This window comes from Berghia stephanieae, chromosome 4, assembly GCF_034508935.2.
Source record: "Berghia stephanieae isolate SIO BIC M18660-M18661 chromosome 4, UCSD_Bste_1.3, whole genome shotgun sequence".
Taxonomy (NCBI): Eukaryota; Metazoa; Mollusca; class Gastropoda; order Nudibranchia; family Aeolidiidae; genus Berghia; species Berghia stephanieae.
In genome coordinates, this window is record NC_088363.1 from 1,132,012 (window position 1) to 1,154,909 (window position 22,898).

Below are 22,898 nucleotides of genomic sequence, written 5' to 3' on the forward strand. Positions count from 1 at the left end.
GTTCAAAGATGTGAATGCAGCCTGTGCCTTTCCTATTCGTGCTTTCACCTCTGCTTCCGTGCCTCCATCCTTGTCAATTATACTTCCGAGATAGCAGAAAGTGTCTATATCTTCGAGTTCCTGATCTTTAACTTTGATCTGCTCCCTTTGACGCGTACCTATCCTCAAGACCTTTGACTTTGCAGGGTGAATTCTTAGACCAATTGATTCCGACAGGCTGTTTATAATTGTGGTTTTTTCTTGCATCTGGTCCTGGGTGTGGGACAAAAGAGCCAGATCATCTGCAAAATCCAGATCATCCAACTGTGTCCAGGGGGTCCACTGTATCCCATTTCTTCTCCCTTTGGAGGTTTCCTTCATTAGCCAATCAATGGCAAGGATGAACAGGAATGGAGAGAGCAAGCATCCCTGCTTGACACCAGTCTTAATTTCAAAGCTGTCAGTAAGCTGATCTTCATGTACAACCCTGCAACTTGATCCTTCATACATTTCCTTAATGAGGTTTACTATCTTTTCAGGGAGTCCATAATGTGCCAGAATTTTCCACAATGTTGCTCTGTCAATACTGTCGAAAGCCTTCTCGTAATCCAGAAAGTTGACAATAAGAGGAGAGTTCCATTCTATAGACTGTTCCACTATGACTCGCAGAGAGGCAATCTGGTCGGTGGTTGAACGGTTTTTTCGAAAACCTGCCTGTTCGTCCCGCAGTTTAGCATCTGTTGCATTCTTAATTCTCTCTAAAATAATACGGTTGAAAACCTTTCCTGGGATAGAAAGAAGAGTGATGCCTCGATAATTATTACAATTACTGAGGTCCCCTTTCTTTGGAAGCTTGATAAGATGTCCTTCCTTCCAATCCTTTGGGAATATCCCGTCATTCCAGATTCTCTCAAATAGTGGGTGCAGGGCCTCAGCATTTCTTTCCGCATCAACTTTTAGAGCCTCCGGTGGAATCTGGTCTGGTCCAGCAGCTTTCCCCCTTTTCATCTTGTTAATGGCACCCACAATCTCTGCTATCGATGGTGGATCACAGCTAATTGGTAGCTCATTCCTTGCAGGCAAAATTTCTGGCTGGTTGTCTGGTGGTGGTCTGTTCAGAAGGCAGTTGAAATGTTCCCTCCATCGTTCAGATTGAGCCTCTTTTCCAAAAATAGTTTTCCCATCTTTGTCTTTGACTGGTACCTCTGGTTTCCCATATTTTCCAGCAAGTGTCTTGGTAGTTTGATAAAGGATCCTCATGTGTCCTCCAGTCGCTGCTGCTTCTGCTTTCTCTGCAAGTCTGTTCATGAATGCTTCCTTGTCTTTCTTCACAGATCTTTTGACTTCCTTAGCTATGGCTCGATACTGCTCTTGTGCATCCAGTCTTGAAGCCCTTGTTCGGCTTGCATTCACTTGTTCCTTCCTTGTTCTCCTCTTTTCAATAAGGTCCAAGATGGTTGGACTTATCCATTCTTTATGTTCTGATTTCTTTACCCCCAATACCTCGTGGCAAGTTGTTATGTAGACTTCCTTGATCTTTGCCCAATGTGACTCTACATCTATGTCCTCCTCGAGCTCAGTAAGAGGTTGGAATCTATTACTCAATTGTAGTTTGAATTCCTCATTCTTTTCCCCATCAAGTGCATTCAACTCGAATTTTCTTCTTGTATGTGATCTGGCCCCGTGTTTTCTGAGTCGGAGCTTAAGCTTTGCCAATAGCAGGTGGTGGTCTGATCCAACATCTGCCCCTCTCCGTACTGTCACATCTTCCAATGAACGTCTGAATCTACGAGAGATACAAAAATGATCAATCTGATTCTCTGTCATACCATCTGGTGAGACCCAAGTTGCTTTGTGGATCCTCTTATGGGGGAACACTGATCCTCCAATCACCAAACTGTTGAATGCACAGAAATTTGCAAATCTCTCACCATTATCATTCATTTCTCCCATGCCATGACGTCCCATGATACCTTCATAGCCTACGTTATCCTGTCCCACTTTTGCATTAGCATCTCCCATCAATATGTTGATGTCTTTCCTTGGCAACTTGTCAATGACTTGTTGTAGCAGACCATAAAATGTATCTTTGTCCTCATCTGTTGCATCATTTGTTGGGGCATAGATCTGTACAATGTTCATGCTGATCTTCTTACTCCGTGTTGTAAAGGACGCCATGATGATCCTTTCTCCGCATTGTTCCCATCCTCTCAGTGACTTCTGGGCAAACTTGCTTAGAATTATTCCTACTCCCTGTATATGAATCCCGTCCCCTCTCCCTGAATATAAAATCTTCTCCCCAGACTTGAGGTGTTTCTGTCCGGATTGTATCCAGTGGGTTTCGCTTACTCCAAGTATATGCAGCCTGTATCTTCTCATCTCAGTCACAACTTGAGAGTTTTTTCCTGCTTCATACATGGTGCGAACGTTCCACGACGCAATTCGAAGCTGCTTGTTTGGCGAAGACGTCATCGGGTCAGCAGAGTCCTTTCGGCTTTGTCTGTTGTCCTTCATAAATTCTGATATTCCAGAAACTCTTCGGTCGCCCAAGCTAAAAAAAGGATTTGGTTTGTCTGTCTGTGTTTCTGTAACGGTTAGAGTTTAACGGAAAGGGATGTTAACCCTTTGCCAACCCCCAACCTGGAGGACCAGGTGACTCAAAGATGGAGGAATCACACACCATTAGTCGCCTTTTACGACACGCTGGCTTGGCGTTGGGCTATTCTTGACCCTCTCAGTTGAAGGACCCCGGACACCACACGGGGTGTTTCATGAACAGTTGGACATAATTATTTTGTTTATGTCTTTGTTCAGAAAAGTGAGTGGAGCAGGCACTTATGTTGATAATAACAAGAAATAAAGTGAGTAGAAAAGTGCCTGAAGACAATAGAGAATTGAAATAAACAAACTTCGCGGTGATGGGGGCTCTAACCCGCGACCTCATTGAACGACAACTCCGCCTGGCTGGGAGAGGGTAGCTCTACCATCCGCTACTCCAGGGCACAGACTACTATTAAAATAGAGATTAAATCGCACAGCGTCCCTGGTTGCATAAAAAGTAAAATGGCGGCGCTCGACCTCTCACTAGCCACTTTTGATGACGTTTTCCTACCTGTTGTCCTATCTAGTCCTGTGTTATCTATGCTCCATGGCCCCCATTGCCGCGAAGTTTTTTTAATTCTCTATTGTCTTCTGGCACTTTTTTACTCACTTTATTTCTTAGACATGACGTGTATTTGTTAGTTGTGACTTATCGTCTCAAAAAGGTATTATGTTGGAGTGAACCAGACGTCAAAAGTAATTCTAAAGATAAAATTACGACGTGAAATGTGAAAATTAGTTTTTGTCACTTAAAAGAAAATATATCTATCTATAGTCCTCAATAAAACTTATAAATAGACGTAAACCAAGTCTTATATTTTTCACTATATATGTCAGATTTTAAGTATGAAGTCGAAACGACATAATATTGTTCTGAGGCGGTGGGACACATTTAAAGATAAGTTCCTCTTGTCTAAAAACAAACAACAAATAAATGAAAATGACTTATTTTGGACCATTATTAATGGGATACGATTATTTTAAAACTTTAACCAAAATGTTCCAACTTTTACCGGAAGAAGGAAGAAACAACAAATCAACAAAGGAAGGGAGCTTACGAAGTGAATCTTATCATTTTCATTTCATTTTATTTATCTTGTAGTCAATTTTACTGGCGACAATGGGTAAGTGTCTATCAAATAAGACAGCTTGTTTAAAACTCATGCGGTTGACGATTATTAATGAATCATAATCGCCTACAGTTAAACTAGATGCTCCGATCGGTAGAAGTAAGAGCACTCCCAAGCCAAGCCCAGTCTCTCAGTCATCATGATCATCATGTCCCAGCAGAGGACGTCTCTAAGACTCTAACGCAAAGTCTAAGTCTATCTATACGGATATTCGGATGCCTTTTATTTTTGATTAATTAAAGAGAGATTTACCGTAACTCGAATAATAAGAGACATGTCTTGAGTGAGTAAGTTTAATTATTAGTTAAGAGAAAGTCCCACAGTCACAGAGTAGTCAGTAAAAAAAAAAAAAGTGATTCAGATTCAATTCAAATTCTAATAATTCTACTAATTAGCTAAAAATTAGAACTATACTAGCTAGATAGTTCCAAAATAAGTTCTCCATAGAAAACCCAACTTGATATTATTAATATTAGACTTCATTCAAAAGTCTTCCCGATAGGCTTATTTCCAAGTCCAATCCAGTTTTGTTTTTTTTCAGCTTTGTAATTGAAGATAAAATTTTTAAAAAAGAATCACTTGTGTTGTGAGGGGATGATGTCAGAGGTCATGATTCTGTAGAACATTGTATGTATGTGGTTGACCTCGCAGTCCGAATGATGATTGCTGAGAATTGTGTGATTTAGTCATGGTCGATAAGTATATATCTGCTCTCTCCATCCATGTTGTTAATTGTTTCCATTGGTCACGGTCCTGGGCCAGAGTTTTGAGGCTGTCAAGATCTTGTTGTGACTTTAGTATGGAGGGCACTGCAGTATTTCTTAGTTTTTCGGGGAAAACATTAATTATATTAATATATCCCCCGCTTTCAGACAGATATATTGAAAGCAGCTGATGATATAAAAAAAGAAAAAAATCATTTTTTTTTTCTCATCAATTTTAATGTTTTTACCTGTTTCAGCGCCTATATACGAATGCCTGGGTCGCACACCCTTCTCATCAATCTTGGCAGCCCTCATTGTTATCATCGGCACATGTGTATTTTGTGGGACATCATACAGAGCTTTGGAGTTGATCATTGTCGGAGTCTTCAATAACCTGTTTGGTTTTAATATTGATTGGTAAGGTCAATGTTGTTTTGCTTTGTTTTGTTTGTTTTTTTTGAGCTCTTGATAGAATATGTTCTTGATACAATTATTGCTGTGCCGCCATCATCCAAACTCGTCATTGCTGTTGTTATCATCACATCATCATTGTCATTGAATAAAATTATGATGGGATTCATCAATCAACCTAGTGGAAACATGTGGTCTAGTGGTATGACACTCGCTTTCAGATCGGAGGGTCCTGGGTTCGAGCCTCACTCGGCGTATGGTTGAGTCCTTGGAAAAGACTCTTTACTCACATTCTCTCACTGCACTCAGGTGTAAAATGAGTACCGCCTGGATGTTTACAGCGTTGCCTCTGTCCGAAAAAATTGTAATATCGCCTAACTTGCGTCATGTCACATCATACTTGTTAAGTGTTGCAGTTGGCCAGGAACCCCTTTAAGGCGCTTTGAGCATGTTTAGTGGATATTGCGCATTATAAAAGCTCAATTTTAAAAATAATAAAAACAACAAATTTAAAATGTAATGTCAATATAATAATATGTAATGATTAATTTTTATAGCATGCAGAATCCACAAAATGCGCTAGTGCCCTACATATACAAAGACAAACGGTAACACAAACTACAAATACTATAACAACACAAAAAGCCTGTCTGAATAGGTTTGTTTTCAAAAGTGTCCTAAAATTATTGAGGTCGGGAACATCTTTGATTTCTTTATCTAATTTGTTCCATACTTTTTGGGTCCTGACAGTCAGAGAAAGATTTTTCAGTTAAAGATAGTATACAAATGGGAATAGTAATCCATCGTTCCTTTTGAGATTGGAGTGGTCTAGCAGCTCCACAATTAAAGAAGCCTAGAGAGATAAGATAGCGCTATATATATTTTAAAGACGTTTTTTTTTTCTTAGACAATGAAATAGCTTATCACCTACCTTCCAACTGCAGCAAGCTTCAAGACATCTTATCCCTTCACTCCTGAATTAAAAATACTCTCCACAGCATAACAGAGCATCTGAAAAAGATCCCAGATGTTTCATTTTTTCAATAAATATTTTTGCCATTTTTTTTCAGGCTTGAAGTTCTCCAAGTCATGTTTGTTGTGGTTGGAGCTGTCATGGGTGTCATCGCCATCATCTTGCTGATCTTTGGCTTTCTGGCTACTGGTGCTACAAGAAGTAACATTTATTCAGGAGCTAAATGCATCATGGGTGGCCGAATCACAGCTGCATTTGTGAGAATTGGTTCTTTTTTTCTTTTCCTTTTTATAATGAATAAGGAATGCACATCACAAGCAAACTTACCAAAACCTACAAATTTTTCTACTTATTTTAGATCTCAGCTACGAATTTACTAAATCATCACTTTTGTAACAAATTTTTACACTACAGTGATTAATAAATGGTATATTAGTATTACAGTAGTAGAAATTGTCGAGAGAATTTTGTGACTTTCTTCTTTTTGACCAGTCGAGGTTGTTTTTTCTTGTATTTTTTGTCTGGCACTGTTTCATACACACCTTCTCAGGTCTGAGGCACTGAAGAAAAGAATAAGTACTGCTTCTTCTTCTTCTTCTTTATAATTAGGACATCCAACACCGACATACTGGCGACAAGCTCTGCACTCTGTTGTATGTACTTAGAATGGTATGGAATATCAGAAGGAAGTTAAGGATTTGAAATATTTATCATTGTGTTGACTTACTGCAGAGTAATGTGTCTTGATATTCTTTAATATCACCAATAGTTCAAGTTCATTTAAAATCTCTTTTAAAACATAACTGTTTTATGATATGTTGCATTTTCTATTTCGTATAAATGTCTTTTGGAGGAAGTGGGGTGGGTGAATTTTGCTTCCTTTTTTTTTTTCTTCAGTTTTTTTTTTCAGTGATAATATTTGAAAAGTTTTAAATTAAGAAACTTTCTACACTTTCAGTTTATGTCCCTGTCGTACATTCTCACCTTGGGTTGGTTGGCGGTTATGGCTATTGCCATGATTCCTGTAATGTTGTATGCATGCGTGGACAGCATCTGTGATCATGACGTGTATGGACGAAAAGCTGGAGAGTTGGAAAACTACTGTTTCAACTTAACAAATTTTGGTAAATGGATATCTTACAAGTATTAAACAAAATTGAATATAACAGCTTCTGGAATAACGAAATATCAAACACAGAACACTCAAGATCCTTTTACTATTGGTCAAGAAGTGCCAACTGCCTTTTGTCTGGGCTATAAATGATGTATTAATGTTTTTCTTATTTTTGTTATTCGTGAAAAAAAAAATTTTAGTCTGAAATGTTCAGTGTTTTGTATTTTGTTCGAGCTGCTTTTGTTCATTTTTTTTCTTTCTAACAAATCCACATCTTCTAGTAGCTTAGTATTACCAAATAAATATGAATGCGTTGACCGTGAAATAAGAAATAACTTATCACCTACCTTCCAACTGCATGAAGCTTCAAGACATTTCGTCCCTTCACTCCTGGATAGAAAATACTCTCCACAGCATAAAAGAGCATCTGAAAAAGATCCACATTTGCTACTTCATGCTGTTGGACAGGAGTGTATAAGCTCAAAGGCCGCTGGGGGTCCGGATAGCTCAGTTGATAGAGCATTCGCTTCACACACAAGGGGACCAAGATTGATCCCGGGTGATTTCGAGGTGTTTTTTTTTCTCAAACCTCCTGTTAACCCAGTGATTGGGCAGCTAGGTCTGTTAGATCTGTCAGAAAGCACTTTGCGATTGAGTAGTGTCTATACAAAGGGTAGCAAGCAATTTCTATTGTACTTTTCGTGCTATAGAAACTGGGATAAACTCCGGCTGTATGGCCTAGTGACACTGAAGGGCCACTTTTTTCAAATGCTTTTGGATTAGAAAGAACAAAAATTAAATAAGGAATGATAATTTTAGAACAAAAGAAAAAACAAAAAAACACATGCACACGCACACAATAGTGATAGAGAGAATTAAACGACATCCGGTCAACCCCCCCCCCCCCACCCCTCCCATTACCCTCATATTGAAGTTGTCTCAATTTTTGTACACTGTTTTGGGTGTCTTGTGCCCCTGTCCAGTACCCTAACTATAAATAGCATGATATCTCTAAACATCTGAAATGAGGAAAAAACCCAAAACGGCCACATCCGTTAATCAAATTAAATCTTCCTTTCCATTTGACTTTTGTAATTTTATTTATTCAAGCTTCAAGCAGCAACGTTTGTATTATATTATGATGTAAGAAAAGGGAAATTGTGTTGGCCTTTTCATTATTTAATTCTTTTAGGGATTACCATGTTTGAAAATAAAAACACAGTCATAGAGGATTAAAGGCGTGTCAGTTTGATCAAGTCCTTAGGGCCTCGGTACTTACTTATCCTCATGGTTCCAATGGAGATTATAAAGAATTTCTTTTGTAGTGTCATTGGAATTTTAAATCAGTTTTGCAGCTCTGTTTTGAATAGTTTCCAACTGTTGTATCAATTTAGACGACACACCTAAAAGCAATGAATTACAGTAGTCATACCTGCTGGTTACCAAAGCATGAACGATAATTTGTTTAGTACTCTCATCAAGAAGATGTCGAATTTTACCAATATTTCTTAAATGATAAAAGAAGATTGGTGGGGTGTTGTTATGGGATTCTGCATTGACACACCAGAATCAAAGAATGAGCCAAGGTTTCTTATTGTTGCAGTTTGTTCTATCTTCAAATTTGAGTCGCCAATGTCAATACTGTCAAGATTTATATTTTATCTTTGTTTATTGGTGCCCAATTAATAAAAGTTCTGTTTTAGAATAATTTAATTTTAGTTTATTTTCTAACATCCAAATATTAATTGCTATTCAACCATTTTCAATATTTAATTTCACTGTCTGTTCTGGATGAAAAGCGGAATATTGTTGCGTATCATTTGCGTATAGATGGAAGTTAATACCGAATGACTCTATGATGTATGTCAGTGGTGCAGTATACTGAGAAAATAGGAGTGATCCCAAAACAGGGCCCTGAGGGACACCGCAATGAAGTTGATGGGGATCTGTTATCACTTGTCGAATAGGCAAGTTGATTTGAACAGACTGTGTTCTATTATTAAGGTAGGCCGAAATCCACTTCAACATAGTTCCGTTGATTCCAAAATGTTTCTGTAATCGCTGAATTAATTTGTTTTGATCGACTGTGTCGAAGACTGCACTGAGGTCCAGCAACACAATTTACCCTGGCGCATGCAATTAATTATATCACAGCGGTTTCTGTACTGTGCATTGGTCTATAATTGGACTGAAAAACAGATAACATGTTGTAGTTTGTCAGATATTCCTGTAATCTTTTGGCAGTGACTTTTTCATTGATTTTTTTTTTAATAACATGCAGTAATCAGTAAATAGATTATTTGTGAAAAATACATTATAGCTAGTTCCGGTTTGGTACACCGACTACTATAATAGCTCTGACAAATGCAAAGATTGAATGTAGTGTTGGTGTGATGAACTTTAGCAATATAATTAGCAACAAATAATGTGATGATTTTTGTTTATTCTTCCCATCGCAGGAGTATACAGGGACGATGGACAGATCTGCCAGTATCAAAATGTCAGGTCAATGTGCAATAAGGTAATAATTAATACAGATACAATTGTTTCGTACTCCATCTTTCTTTCTTCTTTGTCCAATTCTACACCCTTCCATGCAAAATCAATTGCGTCAGGTTTTTTTTTTAATTAGTTGTCGGATGTTGAAATGTGGATTTAAAGTTTAAATGATTTTTAAAATGTAAAATTCTAGTTTTCTGTTCTTTTGATATTATAGTCTCTCTCCTTATTCAGACATATAAAATAATTCCTTGTCTCATATTTTGGGTTATATAGAAAGAACGAAGTTGATGTCACTCCGCTCTTTGTTATTGTGTTTAGACAGTCATTGTAATGATTAGTTCTCAATAAAACCTATCAATCAGACTATTAACATCCAAGGTTACACATAGTTCTATGTATTCGTTCGTTATATCCGGCTGGTTGCTGTTATGAATATTATATTTTAGCTAGACACATAGCATCAACATCCAATTTACAGTGTCTAAATCACCGTGATGTAATCCCTTTTTGAGAGGATGAGTCAAATTTGGATGTTCCTTTTTTTTTTTTTAATGATTTAACCTTTTATGTTTATTTGTTGTTGGTTTTGTTTCTTTTCCACTTTCAGGTTTCAGAGGCTGGTCCCTTGTTTTGTGTGGCCTTTGGTTCGGTTATACTTGTTATTATTGGCATGGTAAGATTAAATCAGATTCATGGAACTGTTTTGGAATGGTGGGGCTATGTGGTCTTGTGATTTGACACTCACTTTCGGATTGGAAGGTCCTTGGAAAAGGCTTTTTACTCACATTCTCTCATCCTACTCAGGTGTAAAATGAGCCTATCTGGCATTGTCTCTGTCGAAAAAAAATTGTAGTTTCGTCTGACAAGCTTCATGTTTAGTTCTACATGTTAAGTGTTGCTGTTGGCCAGGAACCCCTTGTAAAGTGCTTTGGGCATATTTGGTGGATATTTAGCTATATAAAAGCTCAATTTTTCAAATATATTTTATTTACATTATAGTTACGATACGGTAATCCTATTTTGGAAATAAATTCTATATTATCCATGAAATAATTAACAATGTGAAATTTAATGTAAGCTTCAATTTACTATACGAAAACAGATAAAATGGACGTTTCGGGTTTCACCTTTATCAACAAAACAGGATGAATGAGATAATGTGGTAGTGGCGTTGTTAAGATGAATAAACACATTGTTTTCACATTTGTTTATTTCTTGGAGTCTCGAGCAGCAACATTTACATATATTATCCATGACAGATTAGATCACTTATACAGGGTTGGTCTCAAAGCCTTCTTGTTTTGGGACTTTTTTTTTTGTATTGTTTTTTTCGTTTTTTATTGAAGGTTTCGGGTTGACATTCTTAAATTGTGTTATAGATTTATCGTTGTTGTTGTTGTTGTTGTTATTATTATTATTATTACTTTTTTATTTATTTATATATTTCTATCAGGCTTTTGTAAATTTAATTTTTTTTTTTTTTTTTTTACCTTATAGATACATTTTCTCATCACTCTTGCTGCTAACTACACAAGAATAAAAATCTCCAAGGAACTCACGGAATACAGAGACGCTGTAGAAATGGAGGAACTTGAACTTCATTCACAGACAGAGAAAAGGGGCCCTCCGCCTTATCGGAACGACGGTATGACTTTCTAGACCAACGTGACCATTGCATTGTAGACCTCATAATTTCATTCTAGTATTTTGTATATAAAGATCTCATTGGCTTGAAGAATCATTTGTCATTGCTCACTCAATTAATTTATTCTTTCATTTGATTCAATATTTCAACTTTTGAACTCATCTGATTGATTCTGTAAAATGTTTTTGATGATTTGGTATCAAATTTTTTTTTTCTAATAATTAAAAGGAAAGAAAGAAAAGGATAAATTGTGTTCATTCACTCCTCAAATTTTTATAGTTCATTTTTCACAGTGACTGTGCAATTATTTTGGATGTTTGAATCAGTTTGTCTTCTTAAAAAAGGCGATAAGTAGATAAAGTAAGAGTTGTTGGTGCCAGGTAATGTACCGTTCTCCAGCTAAACAATTTCTTCTTTTTTTTTTTTTTTTTTGTTTGTCATTTTGGCCCGAAAACTTTGACCACAACTATTTTTTCCCAAAAATTCTTAAACCAGAAACCTCTTTTGCCTTCTTAGATTTTAAAATGTTGTCAAGTTAGGAGTCATTTTACCAACATATGAAGTAGAAGAAATACTGACATGTTAGAGGTTGTGAAAAAAATTAATATAACAGTGAAAAAGAACAAAATACCAAAGACAGAATGTTTCGGGCTCAAAATCCTTCTAAAGCCAATACATTTTTTTTTAAACAAAAAAAAATATTAATGTTTGGAGTACAACGTTTTCAGGCCAAAATGGGCAAATATGTATTTTATCAAAGAAGAGCAGTCGTGTTATTCTTTTTGAGGTGTGAATTGTGTTAAAAAGCATATTGATCAAGAGTTCTTGCTACTCCAATCTCATTTGTTGTATATAAATCACAGATCATCATTTTAACATTGAGAACTATTTTTAGAAATTCTATTTCAATCCAAAACGTGACAGTCCCAATCTTGTTTTATTTGTTTGTTTTTTTTATGGGTGTATGTGTCAGTCCTCGATTTTCATAGATTACTGCGGTCATTGAGTAGACAAAAATTTTAAAAACGTAATAAACAAGACAGAAAAAAATTAACCCGGAAAATAAACAAAAGAAACCTTAAAAAAAATTAACACATAAACTTTTGTGTTGTTTTTTATTTTATTTTATTTTATTTTTTTTACCTTGTTTACTTTTTTTGTGTCTTGCTGTTTATTGCGTTTTTGTAGACTGTTGTTCTATTCAATGACCGCAGCAATCTATGTATTAATTGATTCTTAATTTTGTACAATGTTATAATTATAAGGTTGTAAAAATATTCATTTCATCGTGTCAATATTCGCTGTCATTTTTCTTGTAATCCCAAACCAATTTTTTATTATTGTTTTCTGATTTGGTGCTTATATCATTGATGACTCCTGGAATTCCTGTCTCTCTCTCTCTCTCTCTCTCTCTCTCTCTCTCTCTCTCTCTCTCTCTCTCTCTCTCTCTCTGTATCTATTTCTCCAGAACATTTTTTTTTTTTTTAATCTTTTCTTAATGAACAACCAGAAAACGTTTTGCAGCTTAACTAAATGACATAATCTGACAAGCGTGAAGCAATGTTGCCATTCTTCTGTTTTTTAAAAGTGTGTATTCTTACCCATTTCCATTCATCCTACGCCTTGACACATTTTTCTGAGGATTGTACGCATCATTAAATTTCTATCATTAGATTTTGTTTTTAAATCATACACTCTTTTAGTGTACCTAAACACTTAATTTGTTTAATGACCAAATTCAAATTCCAAGTTCAAATTAAAAATATTTTCTGGCTGGGTCATATTGGATCTATTTATTTATACCTTGATTCTGGTAGTCAACACTATGTATATATCGTCAATAAAGAGTAAGTCTATTCATTAATTCAAATATTGATTATGATATAACTAGTACAGTCTCATAGGCCATCATCAGAATTAGTGCTTATTATTTTTTTCCGGATTTTACGCATTTAAGAAAAATTTTATTCATTTTGGCATTATACACACATTTAGTAGATGGGGTTGGGTTTGCAGCACTGCATTGAGTATTGATTATACGAGGTTCAGAGGTGCTGAATTTTCTGGTTGATTAAATAGAATAATAAAGACACACAATTGTTTTTTATCTTAACTAATTATTATCTGTAAAACTTAAATTTCACCCCTGCAGCTAGCAAAAAAAAAAAAAAAATGAGAAACAAATAATACCTGCAATAGTTTTTAACTTTAAACTGACTTCTTCTCAAGGTTATATTCAAAGCAAATAATCCAATTTTTAAATTTGTATTTCAAGCAAAATCAATTGGACCATCTCCCATTTATATATATTTAAAAATTGATACGAATCCTTCAGTCAAGTCGTCCTCCATTCAACGATATTAAATCTGTTGTTTCCATTCAGAATCTGGAGAATTCTTCCTTAATTAACTTCGACCAGCCTGAACAGTGTCATCATGACTGACAGCGTTAGTCTTCCAAATGTCAAATTATATTATGCACCCAATCTAACAGTTGAATTTAGAGATTTGTTTGCTAATACTAATATACATCAAATGAAAGCCGTAGTCCTTCACAGCCATAAGGTCCAAACAGTCGGATTTTACCCTTTTTTTGTAGGCGTTGGCAATATTAAATTAATAAAGTGTTAGTTTCGAACCCTGATTATCTATTTTGAAATAAAAGATAATATGTCCTTGAACATCAAGCTTTAACATACCTGTCGAATCTTAGGAATTTTTCTTAATTTTTTGGATTTTAGACAAATTTTATGGTCAATTATGAAAATATGAAATTGTATGGCAAGTTACGAATTTTGATTCTCAATAATGCTTAAATAATAATAATAATGATAAGAAGAGCTACTGCTACTACTATTACTACTACAATAATAATGATAATATTAATAATAATGACTACAATAATAATGATGATTATAAAAATAACAATAATAAAGCATTTCTACACTGCATAAGCATGACAATGTAATGTTGAAATGATTATCAATGTCAAATTGTGGTTGTTCTTATACGATTACAGAAATTACTAATTTCCTTGTCAAATTACTAAAAATTAACATAGAAATTACTAAATTTTAAGTTTCAATTTGGCAGGTCTGTTTTATTTCAATACTAGATAACCAGGTTTCGCAATTAACACTTTGCTGAGTTACAAAATCTAGAGATTTTATTTTTTTAATTTTTTCGGTTTTGGGTTTGTTTCGATTTATTTATTTATTCTTTTTTTTTTTTTTAATGCATAACATTCTTAACTTTCATAAATGTTTTGAGTGAAGTCAAGTGTCTACCACTCCAAATAACCATTGTTGACCTTTAATTTTATGGATCAAAACAGTACAAAGTACCAGCGTTGCAGATTTTCTGAATACCTATTTACAGAATTCAATAAGTTAGAAGACCTCTGTATATTTTTCTGATCACTCGGCGAGTATAAGCCAAAGGCTAGACTTTACGGAGTGCGAGCCAATTTGATAATGAACCTCCATCCAGCAAGCAAGAATTAAAGTAAAATCACACTTGCCCTATTTGTTATTCTGTCGTGTCATTTATTGAAAAGTAAGTAGGTACATTGTGTCATTTCACTGAGTTTCAGTGTTCAGATTGAGGTTAGTCAATGTTTTTGCGCATAAGTTAGTAAATTTTTGCCCTCTGAATTGGCAACCCTGGTGTAACATCAGTAATGTACAGAGCAAATTTTGATTTTGATTTTTAGCTTTTGTGTGTGTGTCGTGGATGTGTGTGTGATAACGAGTAGGTGGAGAAATTGTGATTCTTGTCGGTTTAAACTTTTCATTTTAACTGTAGTAAGACCATTCATGTATACTGTATATACCATGCTATTTCATGTATGTAAAATTATCATTTTAGATTGCTCAAAATGATTATTTCCTGCAGTATTGATTGATGCATAAAAAAAAAAAAACGTTGCATAACAATTGGTTGAGGAAATTGTTTTGGACTATAATTTGTGTATAAAATGAACATTCCATTTTTACATTTTGATAATGTTGTTAGAACATTCCGTTTTTGAATCATATACATTTTTATATTTTACTATGTACAATGTCTGATACAGTGGATCTGAATGTGATGTGAAAGAGATTAAAATGAAGTTTTCAAGTTGGGATTTTTTTTTTCAATCTCAGAATTTTGGTGGATGGGTTCTTCTGACCTTCCATGATGGGCAGGAGGTCACATTCTGTGTCTTCTATCACCTTATATTCCTATATATATTTCCAAGTTGCTTTCTATGTTCGTCTTGGAATGAGATGTATTACCTGGTTTGTCCTGGCCCTGGCTGGAGTCCTTGACTGAGATGGAAACAGTCAAATGTATATTATTAGTTTTGGGAGATGATAATTTTTTCGTAGTAAATCATTTCTCTATTGTGTACTGTAATATAATTTTTTAGTTTTTAATATCATGTTTTGTAAGCATTTGAGTGTATTCCTCTTGGTGGGATCCTGTGATTGGGTCTGGATTAGACTTTTAGGTGATCTCAAACTAAGTACGGTGATAGTTCTCTACATATGTTCCCTATTTGAACTATTCCCCTTTGTGTTAGTTATCCTCATGTGAATCTAAGCTTTTTTGACTATCTATCCTATTTTCTGTCTTTTTACTGCTGCTGAGATGACCTAAATGTGTCGAAAGCACCGTAATACCCTTATAAACAAACACAAAACATCAGAATATTGTATCATACGTCCTGTCGTTCAGAATGCATGCGTGAATGTAAGATTTTTAAATGAGAAAAGAAAAGGAAGAACATGGCAAATGAACCATCCTAGATGGATGAGGGATGGATGACGGCATTGCTTTCAAAACTTGTGAGCGAACGTACATCTGAATCCTAAGAAGTTAAAAATTTAGAAAGGATATTCTGATGAAAAAAAATAATATGTGAAAAAAATTATGTGCCTAAGCTGCCGAACTCTGAAAAAAAAAGCAACTAACACGTATAAAAAATTTTGGTCAGAAAATTTGTCCTTTAAATATCGATCAATTAAAATGATCCTCAACTTGTCAAAAATTCACAAACCTGGGACTTCCGGAAGTCCTAGGTGTGAGAGATTTTGTCAAGATGAGGGTCATTTTAATCAATCGATATTTGAAGAACGAGTTTTTTTTTGGCCAACATTTTAGATACTTTTTTTTTTCAGAGTAGGGCAGATTTATGGTTGAATCTATTCTCAGAAGGTGAATGTTTGTAGTCTGTGAAATGTCAGTGGTTGTCACTGGTAGCAACATTCCTAAAGAAATAATTTGTTTTTTTTTCTATTTTTATGCAGATGTGTAACTTTTTGAAATGAAATTTTTAGAAGCAAAAATGAATTTTTTATATTGTGCGTTATGAACATTCCAATTGTAAATTTTAAATACAGTATATAATTATGATATTAAAACTATTCATAAAAGTGATTTGCTTGTTCTTTTTTCCCTAAACTTTTTTTTTTAATCAACCTTTGTATAGATAGAATGAAGTTGACGTCACTCGGGTCTTTGTTATTATTTTTTTTTTTTTGCCATCCACGTTTATGAGTAATTCTCACTAAACTGTATTTATACTATCCAGACTATAAATGTTCATGGTTACACATAGTTTTGTGCGTTGGTCCGTAATACTTCAGGATGACAATGTTGTGAGCTTCTTAGCTAAGCGCATAGTATCAATAGCAAAGTTTGCAAAGTTTATTCAATCTTAGGCTTTCGCCAATAAATCAACAATTTGATGCCAACATACATGATAGTGGAAAAAAAGAAAAAGAAAGAGAAAAAGAAAAAAAAGGTAAATGGAACCAAAAAATAAACTGATACATCACACAAAAATACAACAATCGTAATACCATCAATACGTTCAATAATAATAATAATGATAAGAAGAATATCTATAATAATAACAATAATAATATTACCATCATCACTACACCCCAATCATCACCGTTACCACCACCACCATTACCATTATCACTACCACTATCACCATCACTTTTACATTTCCAATCAGTTTTTCTCATTAAAAAAATAATAAAATATTGATACCCATCATAACAGACCTCCTCACTACCACGAAAATTCCCGTAGTACTACGGCTAAATCCCGAGCTGGATATAATAAAGGTTTTTAATTAAAAATAGCGGAATATCCACTAAATGTGTTCACAGCGCTTTACAGAGGGTCTCTGACCAACAGCAACATGTAACACGTAGAACTGTTAGGCAATATTACCATTTTTGCCGAAAGAGACAACGCTTTTAACATGCAAGGTACACATTTTACACCTGAGTACAGAGAATGTGAGTAAAGTTAAAGAGCCTTTTCTAAGTACTCATCTATGAGTCTAGCGACGCTCAAACCCGGGACGTTCCGATCTAAAAGAGAGTATCATTCCACAAGACCACATAACCATTTAGTTTGTAACATTTTGATCTAATTTTCCTCATGGAGTAATTGTGACAACACCACACTTAAAATGAACATGAAAACAAGCACCATCATTTTGTGTGTCATGTGTGGCAATATCAATAGGATTCCACGCAGGGTTGCCAGATTAATTTCAGGCATTCTGCCAACTGGATTTTAAAAATCGGCCAAAAACCACAAAAATCTGCCAAACTGTACTATTTATAGATAGTATGCGTTTGCTAAGACTAAGAAGCTCATAACATTGCCATCCGGAAGTATAACGGACCAACACACAAAACTGTGTGTATCCATGAACGTTTATAGTCGGGTTAATACAGTTCAGTGAGAATAACTCACAAACGCGGATGGCAAAATACAATAACAAAGGCTTGAGTAACGTCATCTTCGAACTATCTATAGTACCCCCTTTGAAAACTCACCAGTTTTGTTAAACAAAAAATGCTCAAGGCCGATGTCATAATTTTTTTTTTTTTCATTTCCCAAGTTTAAAAAAATCACTAATACATAAAAATTGCCATGAAAAAGGTGGAGTAGACCTATACAGTCATTCCTAGGCCTCGGAAAATAAAATCTGCCAAACTGCCAAACCGATTTTTCTCTGCCAGACGTCTTCAAATTCTGCCAAAAAAAAAGGACATTTGGCAGAAAATCTGCCAAATTGGCAACCCTGATTCCACGTCTAAATAATCTTCATTACCACAAATTAATTTTTGCCAAGTTTGAAGTTGATTGAAGCTATAGTTTCTTTGAAATCCCGTCTAAAAACTTTGTTACTATTTATAGTAACATGCTGTTTCAAACATACAAAATTACATTTTGTGAAAATGTTCAACCTGGGTGGGGATCCTGACCTCCCATAGCGGGCAGGGAGGTACAAACTGTGTCTTATATCCCCTTATATCTGTTTTCCAACATGCTTTCTGTCTTTGTCTTGGAATGAGATTACTTGGTTTTGTCCTGGCTGGGAGGGAAACAGTCAAATGCATAGTTATTGTTTTGGGAGATGATAATTTTTTCCTTGTAAATCATCTCTCTGTTATGTATTATTATATTTGTTATTTTGAATTTATAATGTAAGCATTTGAGTGTATTCCTCTTAGTGGGGGCCGTGCTTGTGTCCGGATGAGACTTATAGGTGATCTCAAACCAAGTACATTGATGGTATGCTCTTGGAATCTACATCTGATCCCTATTTGTTCCCAGTTCCCCCTTTGTCTTACTTTTTCTTTGATGCTTTATTTGTAATTCTAGAACTTTTTACTATCCCATTTTCTTCCTTTTTACTGGCGCTGATATAACCTAAATGTGTTGCAAGCGCCGTAAAACCTTTAAAAACAAACAAAAACAAAAACAATCAAAATGTTCAACAGGGGATATGTTTCTATCGACGTCCGAACACGTACACGCTTATGGGCCTAGTTTAACATTGTTGTAATGGACATTGTTATCTGTCATTTTTTTATATTCCCGTTACTGTGCATAAAGATAGATATATATACTAAGAGAAAAAAAAAAAGAAAAATTATCATACTTTCCGGATTTAAAAAGTAGTCCTTCAGAGCCATTCGGCCCATGGAGCCGGAGTTTATCCCGGTTTCTATAACGTGAAACGGACAATAGCAATTGCTTGCTATCCTTTGGATAGGACGCACCCGGGATCGATCTTGGTCCCTTTGCGTGTGAACCGAGTATCTACCAACTGAGCTATTGGGACCCCCACTTTCCGGATTTAAATATCTAGGAGTCTTTTGTTACACGAAGTGTATTATATTATCACCTAGTGGACTTACTTGACCTCATTTCGGGTCACTGTGCTGAAACTGACAGGCACTGACAACACAAACAATAGGCCAAATAAATGATCATTTCCGGTGAAAGAGGACAACGGGTCGAAGACGGAGGAATGGCGAATTTGGACGGACAGCCGACTGTGTCAAAGACACGGGAGGAACTAAGGGGTCAAAGGCCAAAGGGTAAGGGATATGAGAATTGGATTCAGTAGTCTGATGTCACGCCACCCGGCAACGGCGGCCATCTTGGTTCTAAACAAAGAATATCATTACTTTTTATTCTTCAAGCTGGCTAGAACCTTTCATATGTCCTGTGATCAGAATGTATAAAAGTCAAAACAAGATCATATTTATAATGTTTTCCTCCTCTGGATACATGTCTATGCTCGTCGGAGAAATATTTCATAAGGGCGTCCGCCATTGTTCCGATAGTTTAGAGCCAGTGTTACTAAGTTACCATGCGTCATTAGGAAGGAAGTGACGTTACGACTATTGAATCCGTTAACTCAGACCTGCCTACTTAAAAAAAAAATTAATCGTAGTATTTTAGGAGATAAAAATTGTAGTCGGTAGCGTTAACTTTATAGATCAACAATTTTCTTTGACAAGGAATAAATAACACTTAAAAATCCTTAAAAGTATGTAGTCTAGCACCAACTTTCATTTTCAATAAGTTTTAATGACTTAGAAGGTCTGAAATTGGAACCAAATTTTCGTAATACTACGAATTTTTCGTAGTAGTTGATAAGTCTGGGTTAACTCTTTCCTTTCTGATATTCTCGTATCGTGCCGCGCTGAGGACCGGACCGAGGACCGGTCCCACGGTCTTTTAGCTGTGAACCGTGGTCTGGTCCCAAAGAGGAAGACCGCCGGCGGTCCTCACTTCTTATCACCTTTCAACGGTCTGGCGCCATACTACTTCCCCAGCGATTCGTTGCCTCGGTCCTTTGCCTATCTTCCACCAATCACCACCCATCCCACTTAATTAATCGCACCCACCCCCCTTTGCCATACACTAAACGACACAGACGACCATAGAGGCAGACGACCACCTCCCTCCACTCCGCAAACCGCCCTTTCGTGTGTGAGATGGGGGGAACAGGAGGCGCACGCCTTGGACGATTCCATTATACGGGGTAAATTTCAAAATTTACTACACCATAATGATCGCAATGACAATGATCTATGATGAAGGCATGACCCCTCTTCTCTAATGGGTTATTGTTTGAAATGTATGTGACTACTAAAGATGTGTGTGTGTGTGTGTGTGTGTGTGTGTGTGTGTGTGTGTGTGTGTCTCAAACCTAGCAAGTTGCAAGTCTGATTTTTTGTTTTCTTTTGTCCATCTCTTGTCGCCACTCCTTTCTATCGCATTGTTGTCATTTAAAATAATACAATAATATTAAAATTTCGTTTGGTGTTTTAACTAATCAAATAATATGAGTTTCATTAGTTTCTTCCTTCCAAAAAAACCAGTTATAACGTCTGTATTTTTAAAAGGTCCAATAGAATATTTGGGGACCCCGATAGCTCAGTTGATAGAGCACTCTCTTTATACGCAAAGGGCCAGAGATCGATCCCGGGTGCAGTCGAGTTTTTTTCTGAATCCCTGTCTACTCAGCAGTGAATGGGTAGCTGGGTTTGTTAGATCTGGCGAAAAGTCACCATCGACCCCACTTATTACTTATTACTTATTACCGCATCCACCCCCTCTCATTATAACTTCACGTCTCTCTCTTACTCTTCAATGCTCGCTGCCCTCTCATGTGTGTGTGTGTGTGGGGGGGGGGGGGGGTAGGAGTTGCGTGTGTGTATAAACGCCACGAACAACTCAATCAACGCCTTGGGTGATTCCATTATCTCCGTTAATGGGGATAAATTTCAAATTTTATTCACGCTAAATTATCGAAGTAACAATGAAGTACTGTGATCAAATAAAGAAGGCATCGCCCCTCTTCTCTAATTAGGTTACAATTTGAAATGAGTGTGACTACTCCGTGTGTTTTACTCCTGTAGACCACGGTTTTCATCGTGTAGCGGTCTTTAACGGTTCAAGAATGAACGATCCCATGGTCCCAAAGGTCAAAACGGTCTCTCAAGAATGTTCAATGTCGAAAAGGACCGCCGGTCCTAGGACCGGTCCTTGCGGTTTTCATTTCCCAGGGACCGTAGGACCGTGGTCCTTAAGCTTGCCAAGGACCGCCTCGCACTATATTCTCGTATCTTTTTCACGAAAAGCCAAACCCGCCCAAGATTGTAGTAGAAATATTTTGCTCAAACTAAAAAAGCAATGATCAATGTTGTGTGCGATTTTGTTCAAATCGCGGGGCACTGCTGGAGACACAATGAGGAGATTGCAAGCAGTCTTGTGCTACGGGAACCTCCTGAGAGAACCAGAAGCAGAGGCAGGCAGAATAATACATACATTGACTGTCTGCTAGATGACACAGGAATGGACAACACCCGGGAGCTGCGTACGCTTGTAGAGGACAGGACAGAATGGCGAAGACTTGTGGTTTATGTTGGGCGCCCCAAGGGGCGGCCGAAGTAAGTAAGTAAGCTGTTCAACAAACCAAACTCTTACATCGCAGTTTTAACTTTTAATGGTAATCAATGTCAAACATTTATCTTCAAAATGTTTGAAAAACAGAAGAAATTTAATTTGACTTCGAAAGGTGCTGGTTGTATCGAAACCAATTATCTGACAATTTTCCTCATGTTGGTAGGGAAAGGGTTAAATTATGGAGAAATAATAAAACTTCTTCTTCTTCTTCTTCTTCTTCTTCTTCTTCTTCTTCTTCTTCTTCTTCTTCTTCTTCTTCTTCTTCTTCTTCTTCTTCTTCTCCTCCTCCTCCTCCTCCTCTTTCTTCTTCTTCTTCTTCTTCTTCTTCTTCTTCTTCTTCTTCTTCTTCTTCTTCTTCTTCTTCTTCTTCTTCTTCTTCTTCTTCTTCTTCTTCTTCTTCTTCTTCTTCTTCTTCTTCTTCTTTTTCTCCTCCTCCTCCTCCTCCTCCTCCTCCTCCTCCTCCTCCTCTTTCTTCTTCTTCTTCTTCTTCTTCTTCTTCTTCTTCTTCTTCTTCTTCTTCTTCTTCTTCTTCTTCTTCTTCTTCTTCTTCTTCTTCTTCTTCTTCTTCTCCTCCTCCTCCTCCTCCTCCTCTTTCTTCTTCTTCTTCTTCTTCTTCTTCTTCTTCTTTCTTCTTCTCTTCTTCTTCTTCTTCTCTTCTTCTTCTTCTTCTTCTTCTTCTTCTTTCTTCTTCTTCTTCTTCTTCTTCTTCTTCTTCTTCTTCTTCTTCTTCTTCTTCTTCTTCTTCTTCTTCTTCTTCTTTCTTCTTCTTCTTCTTCTTCTTCTTCTTCTTCTTCTTCCTTCTTCTTCTTCTTCTTCTTCTTCTTCTTCTTCTTCTTCTTCTTCTTCTTCTTCTTCTTCTTCTTCTTCTTCTTCTTCTTCTTCTTCTTCTTCTTCTTCTTCTTCTTTCTCCTCATGATGTCTTTATGGCTGAAGGTCAACAGGATGCAGGAAAGCTCTTGTCTTCCCTAGCTCGTGCTGGGACCCATATCAGACCAAATGGTCAGCCTACTTTGCTCATTGTACTTTGTACAGTCCTGCAAAACATGTGTGACATCCTGCTC

General features: G+C 36.2%; 1 protein-coding gene across 1 annotated transcript; it reads left to right on the plus strand.

Moving 5' to 3' along the window:
* Positions 1-3,598: 3,598 nt before the first annotated feature.
* Positions 3,599-16,479, plus strand: LOC144969882 (proteolipid protein DM beta-like). Its single transcript, XM_078908919.1, has 8 exons — positions 3,599-3,704; positions 4,672-4,831; positions 5,896-6,055; positions 6,757-6,922; positions 9,372-9,433; positions 10,022-10,087; positions 10,912-11,059; positions 13,443-16,479. Exons 1-8 carry the CDS (start codon positions 3,701-3,703, stop codon positions 13,466-13,468), a joined length of 792 nt encoding a protein of 263 aa, XP_078765045.1. The 5' UTR covers positions 3,599-3,700; the 3' UTR covers positions 13,469-16,479.
* The last annotated feature ends 6,419 nt before the right edge of the window (positions 16,480-22,898 follow it).

Excerpts from the sequence above, each read along its gene's own strand:
- LOC144969882 (XM_078908919.1), top strand. Across the intron at positions 6,923-9,371 it reads TTTCAACTTAACAAATTTTG|GAGTATACAGGGACGATGGA; the intron begins GTAAATGGATAT and ends TTCCCATCGCAG. Across the intron at positions 11,060-13,442 it reads TCCGCCTTATCGGAACGACG|AATCTGGAGAATTCTTCCTT; the intron begins GTATGACTTTCT and ends GTTTCCATTCAG.